Genomic DNA, 21017 nt, shown 5'->3' on the forward strand with positions numbered 1-21017 from the left:
TTTAGCATCCAATCTTTCAGAGACATCCTTCTTGACTTGGTCAATCTTTGTTTTAATTGAAGTGACATCTTGATTGTGTTGAAGAGCTTGGATTTGATGTAGTTGTAGAGAGTTGAGGTGTGCTTGTAGAAGCTTCTTGGTGCTAGCATTAGTAGTGGCTTGAAGAGCAGTGTGTGTCTGTTGAATGATGTGAAAAAGAGTTATCTTGAAATGTTGCTCATCACACTCTTTAGAAAATACCCAGGATGGAATGTTTGATCTAGATCTAGGGCCTGTTTCTCCCCCTATGTTCATGAACTCTTCTTCATCACCATCTTCATCTCCAAAGAACTCTTAAGACTCACTAGTTCCATAGTCAACATCATCACCAGCTTTAGGTGGCATGACTGTGATGGCATCCTTTGCTCTTTGTATTGAAGCAGTTGTATGCACCAAGTTGACCATCTTTTCTGCAGCCACATTATCCTATTCATCTAGAACTTGATATGCTACCACAGGGTGAGTAAACACCTCAGCTTCAAAAGAAACAGAGTCTAAAACAGCTTCATATTCTTGCTGAATTAGTTGTCTCTTGTCAGCCTCATTGACATCCATTAACTCACTTACAATGGGCTCTTCCCATTCAGTTGTATCTAGTTTTCTCTCATTTTCTCTATGTTCTTTTATCAAGGGCTCCCCTTGGCTCACCACCCTCACACCCTCACCTTCACCTACTAAGGTGGAACTCCTCTCACTCTCTTTTGCCAGGCTAGAAGAAATAGCCTGCATGATTTCACTCATTTCCTCTCCTTTTGCCTGGGAGCAACCCGGCCTCTCACTCAATTCACTCCCTTCCCTCAGTCCTAAGAGTGATTGTACTACTACTAGGTCATCTGCACTTGTGAAAATTGTTAAGATTTGAAGTGGTGCAGTGGCTGTCAATGGATGAGGAACATCCGTCGAAGCAGTAGTTTTAAGTGTCAACAGATGACTACTGTTAAGCACATCCGTTGAAGGATAATCACTTGTGAACGGATGAACAATATCCGTCGAGATAGAAGAAATGAATGAGTTTGGAGTGGAAACTACTGTTGCATCTGTGGTGATTGATTTGAGATTTTGCACAGATGTTTCAGTAGACTCGGAAAGAAATGGAAAGTGAGCCAACAAATCATCTAAAAGATGATGCTCACTTGCTTGGATTTTTGGCTTCTCCGAGAGAGTTAAAGATGGAGAATTTTGAAGTGATGTATGAATCATATCTACATCCAGTGAGTGTGTGGGTGAATTTGGTATATTAGGTGCTTCTATAATTAATGAGTTTGGTTGTGACTCCACATTTGTCGGAGCCATATCAAGCTGACTTTGTGATGGTGCATGTACAAAGTCTTTGACTGCAGTAGGTACTGTGTGTGCACCCTGTATATCCCCTAGTTGGTTTAGATTTCTTCTTTCTGGCATAATTTTGGGGTGAGCTAGTGTCCCTTACCCTCTTGGCATGTGCTCTTGGCTGAGAGCTTTGTTCAATAGTTACATCCTTTTGGGAGGATGCAGCTAGCAATGAGCTTAAGTCCTTTTTAAACACTGCAGCTTGTTGGGAAACTGCAGTTTGCCTGGGCTGGGAAACACTCACCTCTCCAACCTTATTCTGAGGGCTTCTTTAATGTTCACCCTGTCCCTCACCTAACTCACTCACCTTCACACTCCCCTCTTGGTGTTTGGTAGATTTTGCAACTGGTTTTTTTTAGAGAAACCAAAAAGGGCTTTCTTTGATTTTGACTTAGAAATTTTAGGTTTAGTGGCTTGGACAGGCATCAGTTTGGTCACATTCACATATGTCATTGCCACTGTTGAAGGCAAAGAAATAGTTTGAGTAGTGGCAAAGACAGGATTAGTTACCTCTCTTACCTGAGGATTCTCCATGATTGTCATGTATACAAGTACAACATCCTTGTGATGATTAGCCATGTTCAAGTCAGCAATAATTTTCCTCTCTTGGACCCAACAATCTAACTTGTTTGTTGGTTTCTCAATGATGAGGTTCTCAGAAACAAAATTAGCTAGCATCATTAAAAATCTAGCATAGTAGATATTCTTATACCTCTTCTTGATATCTCCTAACTTACTCCCTATCTCAAACATGACAGAAGTGCTAAAATTAAAGTACTTATCACTAAGAAGCATATAGAGCATGTGCACAAGTGAGTAAGATACAACATCAAAATTATTGACTTTACCAGAAAATACTATGATAAAAGAGTCACACAAGAAACTCCATTCTTTTCTAAGGCCTAATCTTCTAACTTCACCTAACTTAGTGACAATTAGAGCATAACCCATAGAGACTAGCATGTTACTCACATCAGTGTCTGTGTGTGGAGCAAGTGTGTTATTTTCAGGCAACTTAAAGCACTTTTCAATTATATCACAGTTGACACAGTGTTCATTACCTTTGAGAGTGAAGGTAATAGTCTTGTCATTGGAGCTTAATACTGCAGTAGTCCAGATTTCCTCAACAACTTCACAGTAGATGGTTGGGGATTCAAGCATGGCATAATTCAATTTGCAGTTTAGCATGAAGTCCATCATCTTGTGATAATCTTCAGATGCAGGAATCTGCTTGTTCACCAAAGCTACAAAATTGTTCTTTTCATAGACAAATTCAGTTGAGGACATAATTTTGATTACGGGTGCCATTGCTGTGATTAAGTTTAGTTGCAGAGAGAAAGTATTCACTTTGGAGAAGAAGAGAGTTAGAGAAATTGCTTTGAGAATGATAAAAGAAAAGGATAAAAATGAATTTAGCTTTTATAGTATCTCAGAAATAAACTGTCAAAAGTAATAAAGTAAAATAAAGTAACCAATCAAAGTAGCCCAAAATAGCCGTTTAAAAATTATAAAAACTGTCAAAATTCTAAGATTATCCATTGAAATATACATACAGGCTGTAAGTAATTTCGATGGATAATGTTCAGAATCAACGGCTAAGATTGAGACACTTCAATGGATGATTATAAAATACCCATAGTGATAATTGATACTTCGACGGATGTTATGTTTCAACGGATATTTATTCTCAACGGATAATGAACATCCGTCGAGATACAAATTCTGACTTAGTCAAAATTTTATCAAGAAAGGAAACATCAATTTTAACTCTGGCTACATTATAACTTGCAAAATTATTAAACATGATTTAAGAGTAATTAAGCAGACCTAACTCACTTACCAACCTAGAGAAGGTGGATTTATCAAGTGGCTTGGTAAAGATATCTGCAAATTGCTTCTCACTTGGAACAAAATGAAGTTCCACAGTACCATTTATTACATGCTCCCTAATAAAGTGGTACTTAATATCTATGTGCTTTGTTCTTGAATGTTGTACTGGATTTTCAGTGATGGCAATTGCACATATGTTATCATAGAAAATAGGAATTCTGTCCACTTGCAGACCATAGTCCAATAGTTGGTTTTTCATCCATAAAATCTGTGCACAACAAATACCAGCAGCAATATACTCAGCTTCAGCTGTAGAAGTAGAAACTGAATTTTGCTTTTTACTAAACCGGGATACTAGCTTGTTTCCTAGAAATTGACAGGTTCCTGTTATACTTTTTCTATCTATTTTACAACCTACATAATCTGCATCTAAATAACCAGTTAGATCAAAACCAGAATCTCTAGGGTACCAAATGCCAAGTTTTGGTATACCCTTGAGATATCTGAAAATTCTCTTAATAGCTACGAAGTGAGATTCTCTAGGATCAGCCTGAAATCTAGCACAAAGACAAGTAGCAAATATTATATCTGGCCTACTAGCTTTTAAGTACAAAAGTGAGCCAACCATGCCTCTAAAGCTTGAAATATCCACAGACTTTCCAGTAGTGTTCAATTCAAGTTTAGTTGCAGTGGCCGTGGGAGTTTTTGCAGATGTGCAATCCATTAGATCAAACTTCTTTAAAAGATCATAAATATATTTGGTTTGACTAATGAATATTCCATCACTAATTTACTTAACTTGTAAACCAAGAAAGTAAGTTAGTTCTCCCATCATGCTCATTACATACTTACTTTGCATCAATTTGGCAAACTTTTTGCAAAGTTTTTCATCTGTAGAGCCAAATATAATATCATCTATATATATTTGAACAAGTATACTAAAGCCATTAACATTTCTAAAGAATAAAGTTTTGTCAACAGTACCTCTTGTGAAGTGATTTTCTAAGAGAAACTTTGACAAAGTGTCATACCAGGCTCTAGGTGCTTGCTTCAATCCATAAAGTGCTTTCAAAAGATAGTAAACATATTCTGGAAAATTTGGATCTTCAAAACCAGGAGGCTGACTAACATAGACTTCCTCCTCCAAATCTACATTCAGAAACGTACTTTTGACATCCATTTGATAGACTTTGAAATTGGCATGGGCTGCATAAGCTAATATGATGGCTTGAAGTCTTGCAACAGGAACAAAAATTTCATCAAAATCTATTCCTTCTTGTTGACAGTAGCCCTTAGCAACTAGCTTTGTTCCTGACCACTATGCCATTTTCATCCATCATATTTATGAATACCCGCTTGGTGTCAACTGGATTCTTTTCTTTAGGCTTGGGTACCAGCTTTCATACTTTATTTCTTTCAAATTGGTTTAGCTCCTCCTGCATAGCTAAAACCCAATCAGGATCCAACAGAGCTTCTTCTACCTTCTTTGGTTCTTCCTTAGAAAGAAAGCTGTGATATAGACATTCTTCGTGAGTTGTTTTCCTTGTTTGAACTCTAGAAGATGCATCACCAATAATGAGCTCAAAAGGATGATCTCTAGTCCATTTTCTATGTTGTGGTAGATTAGCTCTTGATGAAGAGGCCTCATTGTTGTCTTGATGATTAGTAGAGTTTTGAAGATCAGAAACTCCCCCTGAGTTTATGGATCTTTGTTTGAAGAAGGGGTTCTTTCTGATTGTGATCTTACTTGACTCCCAAATCCTATCTATCGACGGATGATGTTCTTTCCCTATCGACGGATGATGTTCTTTCCCTGTCGACGGATGATGCAGATTGTCTTGCACTTGGTCTTTCAACAGATATTGAGTTCTGTGCTCCATTAGCTGTAGATTTTCTGCATTGTCCTTGGATATAGGTTCTTGATCACTATCATCATCACTATCTTCACAGATCATCTCCACATTATCAAATTTGAGGCTCTCATAGAAAATCTTTTTATCATCAAACACAACATGTACTGATTCCATAACAATGTTGGTTCTTAGATTGTAGACTCTATATGCTTTTCCAACAGCATATCCAACAAGGATTCCTTCATCTGCTTTGGCATCAAACTTCCCATGTTGATCAGTCTGATTTATTAAGATGTAGCATTTATAGCCAAAGACATGTAAGAAATTTAGAGTTGGCTTCCTATTCTTGAATAATTGATAAGGAGTCATGCATTTGGCTTGATAAACCAAAGAAATATTCTGAGTGTAGTATGCAGTACTCACAGCTTCAGCCCAAAAATATGTTGGTAACTTTGATTCTTCAAGCATTGTCCTTGCAGCTTCAATAAGAGATCTGTTTTTCCTTTCCACCACTCCATTTTGTTATAGAGTTCTAGCTGCAGAAAACTCATGCATAATCCCATTCTCTTCACAAAATGATCTCATCACAGAATTCTTGAACTCAGTTCCATTGTCACTCCTGATTCTTCTTACTTTGAAGTCGGAATGATTGTTGACTTGCCTTATGTGATTGATGATGATTTCACTAGCTTCATCTTTGGATTTCAGAAAATATGTCCAAGAGAACTTTGAGAAATCATCTACAATTACTAGGCAAAATCTTTTTCTTGAGATAGACAATACATTGACTGGTCCAAACATATCCATGTGCACTAGTTGTAAAGGTTCTTCAATTGTTAAATCAAGCTTCTTTCTGAATGTTGCTTTAATCTACTTTTCTCTCTGGCAGGCATCACACAATCCATCCTTAGTAAACTCCACTTGAGGGATGCCTCTAACCAAGTCTTTCTTGACTAACTGATTCAAGGTTTTGAAGTTTAGATATGACAGCTTCTTGTGCCATAGCCAACTTTCATCTTGACTTGCTTTACTGAGAAGACAAGTTACTGATTCTGCATTTGATGAGTTGAAATCAGCTAGGTACACATTTCCTTTTCTCACACCAGTGAGAACCACTTTGTTGCTCTTCTTGTTGGTCACAACACAGGCTTCTGAATTAAAAGTGACTGAGTTGCCCTTATCACAAAGCTGGCTGATACTCAACAAATTGTGCTTGAGTCCATCCACTAGGGCAACCTTTTCAATGATGACATTATCCTTATAAATCAAGACATATCCCACAGTATAACCCTTGATGTCATCTCCAAAAGTAATATTTGGTCCAGCTCTTTCCTTGAACTCAATGAGCAGGGTAGAATCTCCAGTCATGTTCCTTGAGCAACCACTGTCTAGATACCAAAGATTCTTTCTATTTTCCTGCACCCATCCAAACCAAATCAAGTTGATTTTGGTACCCAAGTTCCCTTGGGTCCTTCCTTGTTAGCCTTTTTCTTTGGTTTCTTAGGTTTGACCTCATTTGATTTGGGGATCTCAGATTCATCCTTAGTCATTTGAGTTGGACCTTTGAAACCAGTCATTGAAACAGAATTATCATGCATATTTTAGTTTACATGAAAAGGCCTGCTATTTGCAAACATGTTATTCCAGTAAGGCATGATAAATGGCATTTATGGAAAACTAAATGTAGCATAATAGGGATTAGGTGCAAATGGCATATTAGCAAATTGTGCATTCAAATTCTGAGCAGGCATAACATTCATAGGCATGGCAGGCATGGTAGTCATGTTGGGAAAAGAAGAAGGTGCAGACATGGGAGTAGGCATAGCAAACTTGCAATTAATAGACAAATGATTAACACTACCACACTTAACATATATTTTTCTTGGTGCATATTTATCAGGTGTATAGTTGTTATGTTTATTAATTCCTACCTTCCCATTCTTTTTATTTTTCTTTTTAGATTCTGTTTTAACCTTAATCTTTTCCAATCTGTCATTCAATTGCTTGATAGACAGATGCCCAACATTAACTCTCTTTTATTTTCTCACTTGACTTGATTCTCCTGGAATGAAGTTTTTAGAAACTGATCCATATTTCTCATTCAACTTAGCAAGCTTAGCTTTGCTAATTGGCCTTTTCTCAGTCAACGGATGTGGTTCCTTGTCTTTCGACGGATAATCCATTTGGTCTTTCGACGGATAACATTCATCATCCGTCGAATCCATATCCGTTGACAGTCCTTCAATCAAATTGGACTCAAGATTCTCTTTACTCTTTTTCCAGGTTGCATCATAAAAGGACTCAATGTCTTGAACTTTAGTGATTTGAGCATGAACATCTCTAGATGATTTCCATGCCTTGATCACTTCCTGTTCTCGTTCAAGATGCTTCTTTAAAATCTCTTCTTTCTTCAAGGACTCAGTTAATTCATCTTTAGCAGTTTTACACTCAATTCTCAATTTTTCAAATTCAATAAATTGAGACTCTAGCACATTATTCCTCTCACTTAAAAATAAATTATTTTCTTTAATTTTAGCATTTTCCTTAGTGAGGTACTTAAGTGTAACACGCAGATGATACAATTCAGTAGACATATCATTTATTGCATCATTACACTCAGCTTTAGATAAATGTGCTAGGTTAGTTGTGATTACTTGATTACTTGATGAACTGGTCTCTGTTTCATCTGATTTGGTCATCAGGGCTAGGTTGACATAGCTTGTTTCTTCATCTTCATCCAATCCATCTGCAACCCAGTCATTCTCCTGTGTGATAAAAGCCCTTTCCTTTTACTTGAGCAACTCAAAGTATTTCTGCTTATAATCAACAGGCTGAAACTTCTTTGTGCTGGAATCAGACTTTCTACACTCACTAGCAAAATGACCTTCCAAGCCACATTTGAAACACTTGAATTTAGACTTATCAACCATGTTTCTGTTTGGCTTGGCTGCTCCAAAATTCTTCTTTAATTTGAGCTTGGAAAATATCCTGGATAAGAATGCTAGATGTTCATCAATATCATCCATGTCATCTTGGCTCAACTGATCTTCATTTTCAGCTAGCAGCCCTTTACCCTTGCTTTCACTGGCCTTTGATGTAGACTCAACAGCTTCTACCTTCATCTCCTTCTCCTTTTCCAACTCAGCAACAAGTGTAATGGATCCTCCCTTCTTCCTTTCTTTCTCCATCCTTTCATCTTGCTCTATTTCAAGCTCATAGGTTTTCAGGATGCCATACAGTCTTTCTAAGGTGAACTTCTTGTAATCTTGTGAATTTCTCAATGAGACGGTCATTGGCTTCCACTCCTTTGGGAGAGATCTAAGGAACTTGAGATTAGAGTCTTTTTTCTGATAGACTCTTCCATGCAGTTTTAGAGCATTCAGTAGTTTTTGAAACCAACTGAAAATATCAGTGAGTGACTCACTTTCTTCATAATGAATATGTTCATATTGCTGAATCAGGAGCTGCATCTTATTTTCTCTTACTTGCTCAGTTCCATCACAAATTATTTGAATTGTGTCCCAAACCTCTTTTGTTGTTTTACAGTTGATTATATTGTCAAACATATCACCATCAACACCATTCAACAATATGTTCATGGCCTTTTCATCTTTCCTGACTTGTTCAATGTCTGGATCAGACCATTCATGCCTAGGTTTTGAAACTGATGGTTCATTCCCTGTAGCAGCGCTCATAGGGACATGAGGAGCTCTTTCAATGCAATTCACATAAGCTTCATCTGGAGAAAGAAGGTGTAGGTGCATCTTCACCTTCCAGTGGTGATAGTTGTCTTTGTCCAGAAATGGAATTTTAACTCCAAAATCCTTTTTGTTTATCTTGTTGATTGTTGTGATCTTTACACTCTTTGTACTTCAAGAGCTTGCTCTGATACTAATTGTTATTCCCTAACAATACAACAAGAATTACAGAAGGGGGCTGAATGTAATTCTGGCTTCTTTTGAGATTTTAAAAATGTTCTAACTCAATATATATAACAGTTTTTAATTTGCAGTAATGCGGAATGAAAGAACAATAAATCAAAACACTAAGTAATAAAACACAAGCTTTAAAACTTTCTGGTAGATTTGAAAGTATCCACCAAAGATATATATAAAATCAGATAGAGAACTCTGTGAAGCTTTGAATAACTCACAACTACTTTACAGTTGAACAAACAAAACTACAGAGAAATTCTTACAAATACGGCCTTATCTGTTTCTCTGAAAATAAGCTTGCTTAGTTATCTGTTCTACTTGCTACACTTGGTTTATATATCACCAAGTTTATATGATAATAAGACAAGATAATAAAACAAAACTAAATCTAGTCTAACTCCATGTTATTTCATTACTCTATTCCAGCATCTTTGAATATCTTCTTAGTTACATGAAAATGGTAATGTTTCTTTGTTCTCTGAAACAAGTAATTAGGCAACCACATTCCATTTGCATACAATCAACGCATGTGACTGTCAAGTCACTATCAACTGCTCTTTTGAATTTGAACATCCGTTGGAACTTCATTGGATCATCCGTTGAAGCTGTAGTTGATCATCCGTTGATATTTTGGTTGATCATCCATTGAATCTTTGTAGATCATCCGTTGAAGCTTGACTGAGCATCCATTAAAACTTTGTGAAACATCCGTTGAAACTATTTTCTTGACAGTTAACTCCATTTCACTTATACAAGATTACAATGCATCATCTATTTACAATTGACCAACCTATCTTGCAAAGCAATCTAGTGGTTAACATGACTTAAACATTTCTCAGAAATCTAGATCACTAAGCTTACACAAGTATGTAGAAATGTGATACTAAACTTATTTACATAAGCTACTCTTTCAACGGATAGTGAAAGTAATCATCCGCTGAAAGCTATAAAATCACTAAGTTAAATCTACTAAGGTGTTTTGTTTATCTTATCATCAAGTTCACAACATATTCCTAACAGACCTAGTTAAGACAGTATTCCACTTCGGGAAAGGGATGAAGTGGAGGTGGCCCGAACCTTATGAGAGGGTTTAGCATCGTCCTGTAGGGGTTGGGTAGCTATTCCACTAGAGCACCTTCGCAGTATGAGGCCTAACCTTCACCAGTTCACTAAATCTCTTTGTCGTGATGTCTACGGGATCCCCTTCACCCAACTTGCCCCGAACTCGGTTAAGTGGATATCCTAGTTTCTTGCTTGCTGCCACGTAAAGGGTTATCTGCCTACCTTCAAACTTTTTCACTATATTTTTAAAATCATAAAGTCTACCCTTCCGCCCTTGTATGAGTTCACCTTTAATCTAGATGGTTGTGGGTTTCCTGTTGATGCCCGAAATTCTCCTATTTTCATGTTGAATTCGCTCTGGGGTTGGCATCAGGAGTTCATCTTCTTCCGGGGTGGGGACCTGGATTTTATGTCGATGTACAAAAATGTTCTTAAAAATAACAGGTTCCCAACCGAACGGCTCGGGAGAGCTACCCTGGCGAAGATGTACGACTTTGTCATGGCTCTTGGGGCTCAGTGAACTCGGGACACCTTTTTAAATAATCAAACATTATTTAATGTCGGATGTAAGTGTTTAATTATATGTAGCTTTTCATTATATCTCTTTCTGCTATGTACTTGTGTTCCTTCCGCTTTAATTCTCTGAATCATTTTTTAAAGTGCAGGTCTTCCATTGCTCAGCCCCTTCCATCACGAGATGTTGAAGCAATTTTAGGATTTTAATGGCAGGTTTAAGAAGATTGGCGGTGTTGTGCAACTTGATTCAGGAAAGAAGAAGGTTGACGGTGTGGCAAGTGGCTTGCAGATTCGGGACACCGGTTCATCCGGAAATAATGTGAGGCAGACGGTCCCGGAGCGTTCTGCTCCTGTTGTTGTTGAGCGTGAGGAGGTTGAAGTTCTGGAGCTGGAGGAAGAATAAGTTGGTGCCTTGAACCCTCGCAAGAGGAAGGCTGCTGAGGATGTTGCTGGCGGATCTGGGACCCCGCAGCGGAGGAGGGTGACAAACCCGACTCCAATAGAGGAGGAGAGTCAGAAGCTCGTAGAGGAGGAGGCCCTGAAGAACCTCCCGCCCGGTTGACTCTTGATGACCGCAGGAGCGAGATGTTCGATAACTACGCCACTCCCACTTACTTTGAGGTTTATGTTAAGGAGGATACTGATACCTTTTTGGATCATCTTGTCCGGGATGTCACAAAGGTTTGTGTATTTTATTATTTGTGCATTTTTTTCTGCCTTATGTTTTTGTTGAGCTTTTTCGCTTTTTTGCTTTCAGGCTAATGCCCGGATCATCAGCTGTTATACCATCATCCACAATTATCGGGTGAGGGTGGCTAAGGCAAAGACCGCTTTGAAGGATTTAGCTGAGGAGAAGGATAGGTTTGCGAAGTATCGGGATGCTAAGGAGAAAGAGTCCCGGGAGCACAAAAAAGCCCTTGCGGAGGAGGTGAATGCCCGGGAGGCTGCTGAGCGGGTTGTTGGATCCCTTCGGGCGGAGGTGGAGAATTTACAGAAAGAGCTTGCTGCCAAACCTCAGGCAGAGGAAGTCCTTACAGCCTTCCAGGGTACTCCTGCCTACTACGAAGAGCTGAACAACAAAATCTTCGAGAAGGTGAACTAATGCTGGGATATCGCTTCTTCTTATATTGCTGAGAAGCCTGATGGTAACCTGGAGGGCTTTGTTGAGCTGTACCTCGAGGAAGAGCTTCATAGCGAGAATGCCCGGGCTGTTGGAGAGGGCACCTCCAGGACACAGCCACCTCCTCCTCCCGAAGAAGGCCGTGAGAAGACTCCTCCTCCTCCCGAGAACTGACTGATGAAGATCTAGGCCTAGAGCCTTGTAACTTCCTTTCCAGCTTTTTTGTGTTTAAGACTTAGCCCTTATGGCATTTAGACTGATTGCTTGCTTTAATTTCCTGCATGGTGACTTTGGTTTGGATTTGGTCCGGGGCGGGTTTGCTCCGGATAAGCATGTAAATATATTTCCCTTTCCTTGCCTTTGTTATCAGTTGCTTTACTAAGTGCTTGTTTATTTTAAAAGTTACACATGGTTTGTGTATTCGTCCCCGGGATGGGTTGAAACCTTTAACTGAATAAAAATTTTCTAAGTACACATGGTTTTTGTATTCGTCCTCGGGATGGGGTTAAAACCTGTAACTGAATAAAAAATTTCTAAGTATACATGGTTTGTGTATTCATCCTCGAATGGGGTTAAAACCTTTAACTAAATAAAATTTTTGTGCATGTGGGTGTGCGAATGATAATTGAAATGTAATCATAATAACAACATCATTTTGGTTTGAACAAGCATGGCATATTTCATTGCAAAATATGTATCGAGTCTCGATTACATTCTGGATGGGGAAAATACAGATTTGCGTTTCTTATTGTTCAACAAAAACTATATAGCCATGCACACCTTTCTACTGATAGAATTTCCTGAGACGGGCGTCGTGCCAGGTGTTCGGGACCTTGGTTCCGTGGAGGTAGTTTAACTTGTAGGTTCCCGGGCGGAGCACCTCTTTAACTTTATAGGTCCCTTCCCAGTTGGGATGTAGCTTTCCTTAGTTGGTCGGGTCTGAAGCCTCGGTGTGCCGGAGTACTAGATCGCCCATTTCATATTCCCTGATCTTAACTTTCTTCGCGAAATAGAGCTTTGTCTTTTCCTTGTAGCTTTCCATCTTATCCACACTCAGATCCCTTACTTCATCCAAGAGCTCCAGGTTGGTTTTGAGGCCTTCAATGTTTGAGACTTCATCAAAATTAATAACCCTGTGGGAGGGGGATCCAGTTTCAATCGGTATCCGGGCCTCAATGTCGTAGGCGAGCTTAAAAGGGGTTTCCTCGGTGCCCGTCTTGGGGGTGGTCATGTAGGACCATAGGACTTTTGGGAGTTCATCTGGCCAAGTTTTCTTGGAATCTTCCAGTCTTTTCTCTAGGCCCCGGAGTATGGTCCTATTAGTCACCTCTACTTGTCCATTTCCCTGAGGGTGTGCCACATATGCCCTTTTGTGCTTGATTCTGAGCTCTTTGAAGTACGCTTTAAAATCTGTTCCGACGAATTATGGGCCGTTGTCTAACACTAAAACCACTGGGATCCCGAACCTCATGATGATTGAATTCATGAATTTAATGCAATCTTGCTGATTGATTATCCTCATCGCTTTCACTTCTGCCCATTTAGTCATATAGTCAATGGCCATGAAGACGTAGCGGAAGTCTCCTTTCACTCGGGGGAAAGGGCCTATGATGTCTATGCCCCAAACGGCAAACGAGATCGGAGATAGCACTGATGCTGGTAGGCTCGGGTTTTGCTTGGGGACATTTCTGAATTTCTGGCATTGATGACACTTCTTGACATAAGCAACGGAGTCGGAGTGGATTGTGGGCCAGTAGTATCCTTGTATGATAATTTTGTAGGCCAGAGCTTTGGCCGCCAAGTGATATCTGCAGATGCCTTCGTGGACTTCCCAGAGACAGTAGTCTGCCTCCTCCGTGTCTACACACTTCAGAGTGGGTACTGAGAAAGTTCTTCTGTACAACTGATCATTCTCCAGGAAGAAACGGGAATCCTTGTGCTTCAGGTATTTGGCTTTGTTCTGGTCTTTTGGGAGTGTTATGTCTCTTAGGTATGCTATGAAGGGAGTCATCCAGTTATCCGGGTTGTCGATGCATAAGATCTCTGTCTTTTCAGTGCTTGGAGTTTGCAACTCTTCAAAGTAGACTGAGGAGCTCAGGTCCGAGGAATTTTGCACAAGTTTTGAGAGCTCATCAGCTTGTCTGTTTTCTTCCTTGTTGATCTGTAGGATGGTGGTGTTCGGGATGGATTTCAAGAGACCTCTGACCAGGGTCTGGTATCGGGCTAGCTTTTCATCCTTGGCAATATATTCACTACTCATTTGTCTAACGACTATCTGGGAGTCGTTGTGTATGACTATTCTCCTTACTCTGAGAGATTTTGCTAGTCTCAGTCCGGATATCAGGGCTTCATATTCTGCTTGGTTGTTTGTTGCTTTAAAGGCGAAGGTAATCTCCTGCTGGATGGTGAACCCTTCCGGGCTAATCAGAATGAGTTCAGCCCCGGACCTTTCGGTCGTTGATGACCCATCCACATAGAGCTTCCAAGAGTTGGTGGTTGTGTTTGGGTTGGTGTTTTCAGGGGTGGTCCCGCTGGGAGCGGGTAGCTGCTGATCCGGGAAGGTACATTCCATAACAAATTCCGCCTGGGCCTGGGCCTTGATTGTCGTTTAGGGCATGAATTTAATGTTAAACTAGCTCAGCTTGATGGCCCAGTTAATTAGCCTTCCAGATGCATCTGGCTTGTGAATTAATTTCCTAAGCTGCTGATCCGTGACCACACTAATCTCTCGGACTTAGAAATATTGCCTCAACTTTCTGCTAGAGTGCACCAGAGCTAAGGCAAATTTTTCCAAGTTTGGGTACCGAGTTTCGTCATCTTTGAGGACCTGGCTGACATAGTAAACGGGGTTCTGGATTCCTCCATTCTCCCAAATGAGAGCGGAAGAGATGGCTCTTGGGCCAATAGCGATGTATAGAGACAATAGTTCTCCAGACTTAGCTTTTGACAGCACCAGGGAGTTCATCAAATGCTGCTTGACCTTCTCAAAAGTTGTGTTGCACTCTGGGGTCCAATCTACTATTTTCTTATTTCGGGCACCTTTCAGCAGTTCGAAGAATGGGAGACATCTTTCTGCAAGCTTCGGGATAAACCTGCGCAGGACTGTTAGGCATCCTGCCAACTTCTGGATGTCTTTTTGAGTGCTGGATATCTTCATTTCCATTGTGGTGTTGATTTTCTCTGGGTTCGCTTCGATCCCTCTTTCACTGACTAGGAAACCCAGGAATTTGCCCGAAGGTACTCCGAACGCACATTTCTTCGGATTAAGCTTCATCTGGTATTTGCGCAGATTTTCGAAGCACTCCTTGAGGTCTTTTACGTGATATGGGGCTAATACCGACTTAGAGATCATGTCATCGATGTACGACTCCATGTTGCGCCCCAGTTGATCCTTGAAGATAGTGTTCATCATTTTCTGGTAGGTGGCCCCGACATTGATAAGCCCGAAGGGCATCATGATAAAGGCATAGACTACCCGATGGGTAATTAAGGATGTTTTAGTGATGTCTTCGGGATTCATGCGGACTTGATTATACCTCGAAAAGGCATCCATAAAACTGAGCATAGTGTGACCAGAAGTTGCATCGATCAGTTGATCGATGTTTGGGAGGGGATAAGAATCTTTTGGGCATGCAGCGTTGAGGCTTGTGTAATCCACACACATTCTCCATTTTCCGCTCGGTTTTTTGACTAAAACCACATTGGCGGGCTAATCGGGGTACTTGATTTCGCAGATGATATCGGCCTTGAGCAATTTTTCCACTTCTTCATCTATAGCTTATTATCGTTCCAGGGCAAAGTTTCTCCGCTTCTATTTAATTGGCTTCTTTCGTGGATCTGCATCTAGACTGCGCATCGCCACAGACTGGTCTATCCCGGGCATGTCCTCTAGCGTCCATGCAAACACGTCCGCGTACTTTTTTAGTAGCTGAATGAGTTCTTGTTGGAAGGATGTTTCTAAGCCTTTTCCAATCTTCAATTTTCAGGTGGGGTTCCCAAGCTCCAGTTTTATCTCAACAATCTGTGTAACAGGTTCTACTTTGGTATTTTCCTTTATCTCCACGAATTTATGTATCTGGGCATCGGCGTTGGTTACGCCGTATCCCGAATCTTCTATCATGTTGACGTCCAGCTTTGGCCTTTTGCTGAGATGTTCACGATGTTTCTTGCGGCTTTGGCCTTTGGGTAAAGCCATCACCTACTTCCTGTTCTCAAGATCAATTTCTTCCATGACCAGAGCCTGCCCATAACATCTTCCGGATATATCCCGGTCTCTCTTGAGCTCTCCGATGACTCCCGGGATGGGAAATTTTAGCTTCAAGTGAATCGTAGAAGGGATGGCCCGGAGCTTGGTGATGGTGGACCTCCCGAGAATCATGTTGTATGAGGACGCTGCACTTATCACCTACAACTTCATGACATGAGAAACTTGCTGGGGCGCAGTACCAAAGACTACGGGAAGGTAGATTACCCCTCGGATCGGGATCATGTTATTCCCGAACCCGTAGAGGGGGTCTTCAAGGCAAGGATCCATACGAAGATGTCCCCGTTTCATCCTGTTAAGTGTGTGCTCAAAAACAATATTAGCTGAGGAGCTGTTATCAACCAAAATTCTTTTTACCTCATTGTCGGCGATATCGAGAGTCACGACTAGAGCTTGTTGTGTCCGGGATCCAGGCCCTCATAATCTGCGTAAGAGAAATATATGGGTTCATCTTCGAAGGGCTGGATCATCATGATATCGTTGTCCATGTCTGGATTCCTGGGCGGAGAGGAGGCTCCTCCGAAGATCATGTTGACCACGTGCTTGCCATTGTTATTGGTTTTATCTTTATCAGTTAGTCTCCTTTGCAGGTACTGGTTCAGGTTACCTTTCTTGATCTGATCTTCAATAAACATTTTGAAGGATAAGCAGTTTTCGATTGTATGGCCATGATCCTCGTGGTACCCGCAATGTTTGTCACGTGCTCTATTCTCCGGGGATGCCATTAACGGTTTTGGGGGGTAATAAAAGGGTTTCCCTTTAACCTCTCTTAAGATGTTGGCCCGGGGTCTGTTGAGCGGTGTCCACTCGGGCTCTAGCTTAGGCTCTTTCTTGGGCCTTGGCTTTCTTTCATTTCTCTGGGGTCTGGAGTAGTTGTCTCGGGGTGGGGTTCCCTTAGACTGCTGGATGTAGTTGGACTGTCTGTCTGTCTTGAATGTTTTCTCTTTCTTGTACAAGGAGCGTCGCTCCGGAGACTCATCATCATCCCGGATTCGCCTATTCATCCTCATGGAAGTTAGGAAGTCATTTTCCTTGATAAACTTTTAGGCGAGTGCATAGGCTGAAGCAAGGCTTTAGGGTTCTCTGTGGATCAAGTCCTTGACATAACCCTCGCATGAAACCGGGTGGATGTTTCGTCGGAAGATATTAACGACTTCCTTTTCCTTGAGGTTGGAGAGTTGGTTGATTACTTCCTGAAATCTCTTGATGAACTTGGGCAGTGTTTCTCTACTTCTTTTTTGAATGGTTTCCAAATGACACATCTGGAACTCGTTCATGCGGTTTGCCCGAAATCTCTTTAAAAACATCTCTCGAAAGTCTTTCCAGGAGTCGATGCTTCGAGAGGGAATTTTGCTGAACCACTTCTGTGCCCCTCCCTTTAATGTTGATGCGAAAAAGAGGCATTTGGTGAGGTCGTTATAATCGTAGATATTCGAGATCTGTTCAAAGTAGTTCAGGTGCTCTTCGGGATCTGCAAGTCCATCGAAAGAGTCAAAGTTGAAGTGCTTAAGGTTGGGCTCCCTGGGGGTGGACTCCAGCTTTCTGGTGAATAGTGTGGCCGCTACCATGACTTCCATATCTCCTTCAACCTTCCTTTTGAGGTCCCGAAGAGCCCGGACCATCTGCTCCTATTTAGATTCCTTTTCTGTCTCGGAGTCTGAGGAGACATGCACCCTGTAGGTTTTCTTTTTCAGCTTTGCCTCCTCTTTCTGCATTCTTTTCTTAATGTTAGATTTGCCTTGGCCTCTTGTTCTTTTCGGATCCGGTCCCGGAGTGCAGCTCTCTTGATTTCGTCCCGGGCATCTTCAGGGGGCCTTTTCAGATTCTTTGCAATTAGGTCCAGGATCGAGCCCCGGGATTCTCCGGAGTGCTCTTCCTGATCCCCTGGGCGGGTTTCAGGATCACGGTTTTTTTCTTTCCACATGCTCACCGCTGTTTGAATCTGCTACGGGGTCATACTCCCCTAAGGGTTTGCAGAAGTCTTTGCATACTTATGGGCAACTTTCTCAATGGTTAGCCTCTGGTCTCCGGGATGGAGTTGAGATGAAGCACGAGTTATGGGGGCTCCACTTCTATCTCTTCCATTTCTCCGTCCCTGGGGGGACAACGGTGGGCTAAACGGTCCCGGAGACTGATGTTTTACTCTTTCACATGGCCATTTTTCGGAGCAGAGTAAAGGAGAGAGGCCACAAGTATAACGAGGTATATTGTTGTAAGGAACGAAAAACATGAAAAGAGGGTAAAAAGAAAGTGAGGGTATTGGCCTTACTTGGGTGTGGGTTTTCTTGATTCTTGAGGTCGTACGGTATGACTGGGAACGACTCCACTACACCGGAGGTTCGACCCCTCCTTCTAGCGCCAATGATAACTCTATTTCTTCCCGGGTCTTCTCCTCTCTCACGTAAGCTCGAGTCCAGTCCACGTAGCAGATGATGTGTGGTGAAGCTGTTATGTAGGAGGCTCTACAAAACAAAACCGGAGGGGGGTTATAACCCCGCGGCAACTCCGGTGTGAGAATAAGAATGAAGTTTCTTGAAGAAGAAGAAGATGGAAGAAGGAGCTATCCAAAATATGTATGTATAGTGGTGTGTATATAGGTGTGTAGCAGACAATATTTTCTAACCCCTAAAACCCTTTTCTTGGGGCCTTTTATAGGCCTCAAGATTTTGGATTTTAGGGGTTTGTACCTCTTCATCCTAGCCCTTGATCGTTCTTGGTTGGTGAGTGATTGGATGGATCAGATGGCAAGTGGGGCCCTGATATCCTTTTGGAGCTGGGGTGACTTGGGGGTCATACACCAGGACAGTTGGGATGTGGTTGTTCCATTTTTGGTAACATGAGACAGTTGACATTTTTGTCATAGCCACGTGTACCGGGGAGGACCCCAGTTTGGGACCGGGTTGTTCTCTACTTGGGTTTTTGTACCATTGTACTTGGGCCTGATTACTTATGGCCTATCATTATTGTAAATATTAAGAGTAAATTGTCTAGCTCAGATTGGTTTACTAGACATGCCAATTCATCTCTCACTAGTTTTTGGCTAGATTTTGTGTAGTAGGCTCTTTTCTTATTGCATCTAGTTCATGGTAAGTCCTTTTTTTTGCTTTCTATTTTTAATCTATCCTTAATAGACTGACTATATAAATGTCTCTATGGTTTGTCATGGAGTAAGGGAAAATCCATGTATATTCTTTGTTTTTAATATATATACCATTTAGCAAAAAAAAATATAAGCAAACGATTAATGAAATCAATTTGTAATAAAATATTGCAAATGATATTAAATGAATTTTTAAAACTATTGAAAGAATAAAAATAAAAATGAATTCAAGAATAAAAAAATATTAAAACTCATGAAATTTAGGTTGAAATTTTATTATCAAGTAATTTAGTTTATGAATTATTATACTCTATGTCTTATCATGGAGTGTCAAATGAATAATACGAGGCCCGGTGCTTTCTCCTGTCTGGTAGCTTAACACTCTTGTTAATTGATATGGATAGAAAATATATCCTAAAGACACATTAAATGTCATATTAATTACACTTGGGCTTCTTGTCCGAAAATTCCAACACAGACCTGTCTGGTCCAAGCTTCATAGCAGGCATGTCTGGTCCGAAGTTTCGTAACAGGCCCGTGAAGGCCCAAACAGCCAAGGCCTACCAGCGGAGGTCGTCCAAGTTCACAAACACGAGATGATCACGGAATAGACCCAATACGGCAAGAAGAGCAGATACATGTGTTCTAAACGGACTCAAAGTCCTACATAGAAGGTTTTGGAACTCCATCCTCAATGGGACTCCTAATCACCATCTAAGTTGGAGACTTGTCCACCAAGTCTCCCAACAGAAGTCTAACCATAGACTCAACTCTATATAAAGGGCTCTACCCCTCAACCTAGAACTACGTTTTTGGCTTGATTCTCTACAACACAGAGATACGTAGGCATCTTGTAAGGATCGATAGTCTCTAACGCAAGAGCAGCCATTAAAGCTCGAAGCTCATCAACCCTAACATTAAATACTAAAGTACTCGCGTTTTTATTCCACAACATTTGGCGCTGTCAATGGGAAACTTACAACAACCATGGTGAACACACGGTGCAGAAACACTAGTGGGGCAGACACTCCTGTCCCATCGTGAACAATCGCATCAGTGGTGAACATACCACCGCACTCAACTTACGCCTCCACCCAAGGAGGAACCCTAGTAGGGGCAACTGAGGCTCAGCTACAAGGGACGAATCCCCCGGCTCCTTAAGGGATGAATCCCCAACTTCAGCAGCTACATGCACCTGTGAACTCTCAACCCCTTGGGTATGAGTACTCGACAATTGTGAGTACTAATCACTAGTAGAAAAATGACTTTCCGCATCGCCCCTTTAGCGTCGGTTAAAGACAGAACCGACGTTGTAGTTACTTTTATGCGTCGGTCGGGCAAAACGCCGACGCTATTGGTTCACTTGTAGCGTCGGTCGAGAGAATGCCGACGCTATAGGTTCACTTGTAGCGTCGGTCTAGAGAATGCCGACGCTATAGGATCACTTGTAGCATCGGTCGGAAGAATGCCGACGCTATAGGTTCACTTGTAGCGTCGGTCGGGAGAATGCCGACGCTATAGGTTCACTTGTAGCGTCAGTGAATAGAATGCCGACGCTTTAGGTGTTATATCGATTTTAAAATTATATTATATTTATTTAATTTTATAATTATCATGTAACATATGATTATAGCTATAAATTTGAAATATAACTATAAATTTGAAATATTTATCAATAAAAATATAATCTTATAAAAAATAAGTCTTTATTTCTGAAAAATAAGATGAGCTAGACGGCCCCAATTATTTTTTATATAAATAATAATACCTAAAATAAATTAGACTACTATAGTGTCTTTTTTTTTGCGTTGGCCTGAACTATTTATAGTGTCGGTTGGGCAAAATGCCAACGCTTTAGCTGTTCTACTAATTTTAAAATTATATTATATATAATATGTAATTAAATTAATTATATATGTTATAATATGAAAGTTATATTTTTTTATTATAATTTTCAAAGTAGTATATA

At 40.7% G+C, this 21017-nt stretch overlaps 1 protein-coding gene across 1 annotated transcript; it reads right to left on the reverse strand.

Moving 5' to 3' along the window:
- Nucleotides 1-13107: 13107 nt before the first annotated feature.
- On the reverse strand, nucleotides 13108-14256 carry LOC141718993 (uncharacterized). Its single transcript, XM_074521371.1, has one exon. It carries the CDS (start codon nucleotides 14254-14256, stop codon nucleotides 13108-13110), a length of 1149 nt encoding a protein of 382 aa, XP_074377472.1.
- Between the last annotated feature and the right edge of the window lie 6761 nt (nucleotides 14257-21017).

The sequence above is a fragment of the Apium graveolens genome, chromosome 4, assembly GCF_009905375.1.
Source record: "Apium graveolens cultivar Ventura chromosome 4, ASM990537v1, whole genome shotgun sequence".
Taxonomy (NCBI): Eukaryota; Viridiplantae; Streptophyta; class Magnoliopsida; order Apiales; family Apiaceae; genus Apium; species Apium graveolens.

Excerpts from the sequence above, each read along its gene's own strand:
- LOC141718993 (XM_074521371.1), bottom strand. The coding sequence starts at position 14,256 with ATGGAATGTACCTTCCCGGATCAGCAGCTACCCGCTCCCAGCGGGACC.